The sequence below is a fragment of the Cyprinodon variegatus genome, unplaced genomic scaffold (assembly GCF_000732505.1).
Source record: "Cyprinodon variegatus isolate N-32 unplaced genomic scaffold, C_variegatus-1.0 Scaffold704, whole genome shotgun sequence".
In the NCBI taxonomy this organism is placed as follows: domain Eukaryota; kingdom Metazoa; phylum Chordata; class Actinopteri; order Cyprinodontiformes; family Cyprinodontidae; genus Cyprinodon; species Cyprinodon variegatus.
Window position 1 is genome coordinate 142,617 of NW_015151157.1, and position 7,312 is coordinate 149,928.

Here is a 7,312-nt window from a genome sequence, read left to right on the forward strand (position 1 = left end):
ATTAAGCCTCCCCAGCGTGACCCGCCCAGCTCCACTCTGCTCCAGTTTGACCCTGTTTACTTTACCTTACAGTCAAACTTCACATCTCCAAGCTCCGCTCACCTTAATGCGCCTCGTTTAAACAGAGAGAGAAGAAACGTTAAGCAATCCTCAGTAAACGCAGAGAGGAAACTACAGGTCGGAAAATCCTGGACATCATTTCGGAAAATCTGAGACACATCTAAAAAAAGTCTAAATAAAATGAATAAAAATGTGTAACAAAAAACCCTGAGAAACATTTGATAGTTCTGTTGGTTTTAAGTACAAGTTCAGGGTTGAATGGCAGAAAACTGCAGAAGCTTCAGCAGGTAAACTCTGAACCTCTAAAATGGACAGAAGGCAATTAAAAGTTAAAATAAGGGTAGATTAAAACAAATTTGCCTGGATTATTTTCTGTATATTATAGATATGAATAAATATTAGCATTATCAATAGGGATAAATAAATACATTATCATCTGAGATAGATGGTGGAATTATTTTAAATAATAATAATAAGTAAAATAACATTTCTGGTTCACTATAAAAGCAGTGCGTTCTAAAAAGAAAAGAAGTGATTCAAGCTAGAAATGTTCATACTATCTGTGTTTCCGCAAACAAAAATACACCGTTTATGTTCAGCTTTGTGGCAAAATAGAAGAAAATGTATATTTGATTTAAATTTAAGGGGAAAAAAATTAAAATAAGGTTTTTAAAAAGTGTCTGCACTTCTTTCCACACAATTACAGCAGAACAGGAATCAGTCAACTTCTGGCACCTGTCGGACGACCAAACCATTTCCCACAGTTCCTCTGCATTACTGGCTTTTTCCACAGTTTACCACCGGTACAACCTCTCTATTGGATGAGAATCACACTTGGTTGGGTTGGTAGGATTTTAAAGGCATTTCCATTTCAACACCTTAAAAAAAAAAAAGGCGTATTCTAATAGATTTGTACTCTTGACCTAAATAATTTAGCGTTCCATTTGTCAATGTTCTTAAATGACAAGTTAAAGTCTGTGCAACCTCTTCTGCATTCAAGATGGATGCTAATCACATCATCAGTAGTTAAACTACTTAAAAGTCCTGATAACAGAATAGGACTGTGAAATTCCCAAATAGTCCCATATAATGATACCCAGGCTACCGTGCTTCAGGTTATTTAAGCTCAGATCGGGTCATTTGAAGAACAATCTGTGGCCTATAGACCTCAATGTTTGGGGGTGCTGTTTTTTTTTTTTTTTATAAGGAACATTACTGTTATTTATTAGATCGCCATCCAGATAACTTGACCTCTCAAAACCTTCTAATAGCATCAGCATTTAGTGGAAACTGTAGACTTTTGATTAAAATGATCAGTTCTAGACATATTTAATAAAAAATCTATGTTCTCTTATATTATCAACCAGATTAAATATGCAATAGAACATCTCAGTGTTATTTACTGCTGAAAGGCAACATGGAGTTGAATAAATTATTCATTTTCAAATGTTTTAAATTAACTTTATATAGGGGGTAGTTTAAATAGTAAGTTTTGGACAACAGCTTAACTTTAAGGTGTCATTTACACTGCAAAAAAAAAGAAATGTGTTTTCTTAAAATAAGCTTTCCTGAATCGAGGAGGTTAGAAACTATGCCAATGGAACAAGATGATTTGCATCTAAAATAAGAAAAAGCAGTTGCATTGTCTTATTTCAAGTGCAGATTATCCAATTATCTTATTTTAAGAGTAAAAATACTCAATCCACTGGCAGAATATCATATTTAACTACTGAAATCAATGGTAAAAACACTTAATTTAAGAAATTTTTACTTATTTCTAGATTGTTGCTGCAGTGTTGCACTATAATGCACCTTTAATAATGAAATACTTTATATTCAGTCACACTAATAGCTGCTGTTTGAGTTTTTAGGATCAAATCAGCTGCAGAGCACCTTCTGCAACAGACCCTGAACAGCTGACCTGCAGTCAGTGACCATTTCAGGAGGGTTTAAAACACCAGCTTAATGATGCAGAGGAACATGTGAGAAGTGACTGAGTTCAGAGCATGAACCTGCTGCTGCTGGAGCTGCTCCATCCACGGTCCCCAAGGGCCGATAAACCTGCTGCGAAGCCTCGGCCTGCTGCTCACACTGAGCCAATAAACCTGGTGCTGCTGACGAGCCTCAGAGCTGACCAAGGAGGACATGGCGGGCGGCCGCATGAGGGGAAACAGGCCCAAAGGGGCTGCAACAGATGAAAATCAGGTTAAATGTTCTCAAAGATGAGCGGAGGAATGAGCTGATGATCAGGACTTTATTGGAGATATACAGAGCTACACAAACAAACATCCAAAGGAAAAAAAAACATAGTAAAGGTCTCTGTGATCCATAAGGTGCAGACTGTACACCACTGCAGCTTAATGTTACATTAATGTTCCCGACGTTCCCCACGCTGACCCAGGATCAGCTACATTACAAACCGAGCTGCAGCTTAACCTAAGATCAGCCTCTGCATCTAGAACTGGAGATAAAAACCCAAACTAAACTGATCAGTTCCCTCTGCTTGGGTTGGAGGTTGCTCTGCTGCACATCACAGTCCACTGCTGCCCTCTGCTGGAGCTCAGGCACTGAGCATCTCTCTAAATATACCTCAGACTGATCTCAGTCAGATTCACCATGAGAGATTGAAGACAAACACAGACGGCTCAGATCTTCAGCTTCTACCTTTAATACTGTCTAACCATTTTCTTTCAACAGAAGCTGGGGCTTTATGAACACTTCGTCCAGAAAAGAACCAGAATGGCTGCACCACCATTTCTGTATGGATAAAAACATCTGAACCATTTCCGTCTGTCTTCTTCTTATGTTCAACTGAAAACGGATTTGATTTTTCTCAGTGATGGAGGTCAAGGGTTTACCAATAGGGAGGAGGGCAGCTGTCCGAGACAGTGCTGAAACTTAGAGCAGTGCTGGATAAAGACATTCAGGGTCTGCAGGAGCAGAAACAACCACCAAATCCATTTAAATCAAATAGAAACTAGATTCAGAGGATCCTAAAACCTCCATTCTCAAACAGATGGCAGCTTCAACATAAAAGCTTGAGAGAAACCGTTCACAGATGGTAAGAAACGACCGAGCTTAACCAGCTGGAGCATAAACGGATCAATGATTCGTCGGGAAAAAAGGAGGAGGAAGAATCAGCCTTCCTGAAATCAGCTGGAACGGTTCGTGGCATTAGAAGCAAAACTGACAACTAAATGCACACAAACATCCATCATCACAGAGGCTCGGTCAGAGTCGAACATGATCAACGATTTGCTTAAAAACGGGCTGAAAGTTTCCTCTCAGGTAAACCTCTGATCGCAGAATGAGTTTCATCATCGCAGATCTAACAGAAAGGTATCAGCTGGGCGTTTATCAGTGAGCGGATCATCAGGTCAGCGCCGAGTGGGTTTTCCTTTAGGCTGCTGTCAGCAGGAGGTCAGAGATCCAAACAGAACCAGACCCGAACTCGCAGCAGTTCTCTGTGGTTGGATTAATGGAAGGCAGCAGGTCAGCTTCTTTCAGTGTAGGATCAGGTGGCGACCTGTGGGAACGTTCTGTGTAACGCCGGCGGTCCAGACTCCTTGACCGGCTCCCTTCCACTCTGACATGAGGTAAAAATATGGCGCCAAGTGCAATGCTCTTTGTGCTACATGTTTATCAAAGAAAAAAAAAGAAACAACGAGAGCCAGGAGGAGGATGCAGAGTCCGACAGAAACGTTTCACTCTCACAGAGTTCACCGCGGACCCAGGATGTCGGATCCGAGAGGCGACCACAGGCTGCACTCGGTGGGACCAAAACAAACAGGCAGACACTCGACAGGTGCGGTGCAGCGAGTCATGCCGAGCGAAGGTGCTGGAGCTGCAGAGCGGGCTAGGTTACCGCAAGATGAGCAACTCTGGATTTACAGCAACCTGCGGCTCTACATGAAAATAAAAAAAAAAAAACAAGAAGAGGAGCAATACAGTGGAACAGAAGTTCTGCAGGTTCTAAACGAACAGGGTCGGATAGATCAGGAATCGGAAGCCGTCATCTTAGCGTTTTTTAAAAATGGTTTCATAACAAACCTATGCTAAAGTGGCATCTTTTTATGTAAGGCCACGATATTTTATTCAGGGTACAAATACATTATACTTATTGGTTTAAAACAAAAAAACCAAAAAAATGTAAATCTAGAATAGAATATCAGCTAAAATCTGCAAAAATATTTTCGCCAACTCGGCTGCTTTAAGTTAAGAACATCAGATCTTGTTAACCGATTAACCAAAACCTGGAAACCAGTTTTCCTGCTGCATCACGACTCGCTCAGACGATTTGTTCTCATCTGTTAAGCCTTTTTTTGCGGATTATATTCAAGTTTGTAACCCTCCCTCTTCAGTGTGTTGAATGCTGGTACACTGTAAAGCCCATGCATTTGTCAAGCTTCAAGGTAAAGACCCGTTCAGTGACGTTTTGATGAGTGGAGGATGTCCCCCGTGGGAAAGGCACTGAGAAACGCGGCTGCAGCGAGCGTGGATGTCGGTGTCACGGAGCTGAGGTAGAAACCACACGGATCTTAAGAGTGCAGCCTGATGATCCCCTCTGCAGCGACACCGATGCATCCGCACGGATCCGACAACAACAGCTAACTGGCCCCGCCCCTTTTCCGCTGAGCGAGACGGGACAGGGCCACATGGCGACAGGTCGACAAAAAGGTCAAATAAAGAGGTATTGTAGTTACAGTGCAAAAAGATGAGAAGTTCAAGCTTAATACAAAAACATAGCACCAAACAGAAAAGAGACAAGAGATGCATGCAGTTAACTGAGGTATTCACGTGAAAAAAAAATAAACAAAAACAAAAAACAAGGCTTATCGACCACATTTAGCAGGAAGCAACATTAATCAGAAGGAAATAAAATCCAAAGCTGGTTTCCTCAGGAATAATTCAGCCTCGGATCATCGTCACATGTTGATTCAGCTTTGGTACATCCGGCAGAGGCGGACAGCTCTTCGCCTGTCGCTGAGCCGTCTGCATGTTTCCACAAGAGCCACAACAACATGGGAACAACTACAGTAACTGGGAATGTTGGGTCTCCTAACTCAGGATATGAGGGCCGGCCTCAGGGTCAGAGGCCACATCATTTTCATCATAATCATGAGTTCATGTTCACTCGCTTTGCTACGAGGGGGGTTTTGGCGTCAGAGTGACAGATTGTTTGGAAAACTGATGGAATAAGTGCAAACTGATGAAGAAACCGGCTGGAGGTGTAGAGAGAGAGAGAGAGAGAGCCGGGAAACTGCAGTGGTATCGGACCCATTTCACTTCCACCGGGCCCGGAGCTTTTTCTAAGATTGAGCAAGAGGTTCGTCTAACGAACACAGCAGCACACCTGACCTCTTCAGCTGGGACGCTAAAGCACTCGTGGTCACACGAAGCACAAACAAAGATTGTATCTGCGCAAAGGAAAAGGTAAAACAAGCGGGATGTGAGCTCAGAGTGTTCTGCTGTGGCGTCTCCACGCGGCGTTCCGGGGACCGCCGCTCTGTCCTCTCTGCTAGGTGCTAATGCTGGGAGCTGCTGGCAGCTCAGTTGGTTTGGACCTGAAGTTGATTGGCTTTGAGGCTGCGCAGAGCTCGGCGGGCGGCCGCCGACTTGGCGATCCGGTAGCTGCGGCCGACTCCTTTGAACTTTCCCTTCCCGACTACCTCCACCGTCACACGCACCTTCCCGTCGTAGGTACGCTCTGCAGGGCTGCGGACAGGAACATGAACACATCAGCACCCGGTGGGAAACTTACAGAGCATTTAGAAACGTGATGTCATAAAACAAGAATCTCATCTTTTTATTGTTTGAGATAATAATGTAAAACAAACCCAACAGGCTCAAATGTGTAGCAGGAAGACACTGTGGAATGGGGGCGTGGCCTTAACCAACAGTGTGTTATCTGCTTGTGATTAATGAGTAATAAACATCCTGAAGCATACTTGATATCTCGTTTTTTTAGATAACAGAATAAAATATGCAATTTTTCCAAACTATTTAAAGGTTTATTCCTTATTTTCTTATTTATTTCCTGTAAACTTCCAGTAGAACCAAGATGTTGGGGTGTCCTACCTAAATTTGGCAGTTTCTGGTTCCATCTCCAGGAGTTCCCGGACAGGAGAGCGAGGAACGTTGGCAGAAAATTTCTCTGGAGGAAAGAATTTGCAGGGATGAGACAGATGGACAAACGCCGAACAGAAACCATCAGAGATAAACTCACCAATGAGAGGCCTCATCATTGGATAATAGACCTGCCACACCGTCTCCAGGGACATCCTGCTGTCCATGTAAATGGCTCCAGCCAGAGACTCAAAGATGTCCCCCATGGCCTTGGGCACCTCGATGTCCTCCTCCTTCTCCTCGTCCTCCTCAGAGCGTCGCAGCTAAAGGAAAACACAAACACTGCTGAAGTGAAGGAGGACATGTAGCGTTCCGGCACACCGAAGAGATTTTTGGCATGTAGTAGCTGTAGATGTTCACAGTTAATGCCACTAAGCTCTCTACATAACAGATACTATCCATTCCTCTCCCTATGTAGTCACTTATCTACCTTCAGCTCTGTTATTGCCAAACTTGACAATAGCTAAACAAAAACGCTTGATTCAATCTGCCATTGATGCAGAGTCATGCACTCACACCCAGGTGAACAGCAGGCAAAGGTTGCACGGTTTTAAGGCAGAATCGTGGAGGTTTGCATCGAACAGAAATCCGCTGTTCGTCCGCACGGTTACTCTGCTTCTAAAAAAAAAAGAGCAGCCATGTTGCTGCATAGGTGAGGCTGCCTCAGGAAAACACCAAAATTTGGTCAAGCTTATATTTTTCAAATTTAGTGGAGATAGAACCGCCCACCAAATATGAAAAAAGAAGAGAAGGAAGGAAACAGGACCAGGTTAAAGTACTGGAATGAAGGGAGAATGAGATGAGCAGAACAGAGAAAATTAGTGCACTATTCAGCAGGAGTGCAAAATGAAAGGTTTGAGGGTACAGGCAAAAAAAAATCTGTTTTAAACTCCTGTCAATCTATACTGGCGGGACAGGAAAACACAGAAGAAAACATTTCAGAAGAGTCTGTGATCAACTTTTAAAAGATATTTATATAAATATTAGGGCTGGAACAGTTCACAAAATCCACGGTTCGGTTCGGTTCACGAACGGAACGTTTCACGTTTCGTGGTTACGGTTTTCGGTTCGGTATATGTTTATTGTTACACCGAAAAATAATAAAAAAATTATAAAAATTAATGAA

The 7,312-nt window shown here is 42.8% G+C and overlaps 1 protein-coding gene across 2 annotated transcripts in view; it reads right to left on the reverse strand.

Annotated features, from left to right (window-relative positions):
• Positions 1–2,091: 2,091 nt before the first annotated feature.
• Positions 2,092–7,312, reverse strand: part of dicer1 (dicer 1, ribonuclease type III) — a 27,803-nt gene continuing 22,582 nt past the window's right edge. Inside the window, exons 28-30 of one of the 2 annotated variants that reach the window (XM_015394694.1) lie at positions 6,287–6,449; positions 6,139–6,214; positions 2,092–5,775 (exon numbers count right to left, since the gene is read on the reverse strand). In XM_015394694.1, coding sequence (XP_015250180.1) covers positions 5,610–5,775; positions 6,139–6,214; positions 6,287–6,449 — 405 coding nt within the window. In that variant the 3' untranslated portion in view covers positions 2,092–5,609. The remainder of the gene's footprint in view (positions 5,776–6,138; positions 6,215–6,286; positions 6,450–7,312) is intronic. The other variant, XM_015394695.1, reaches the window with a different exon arrangement.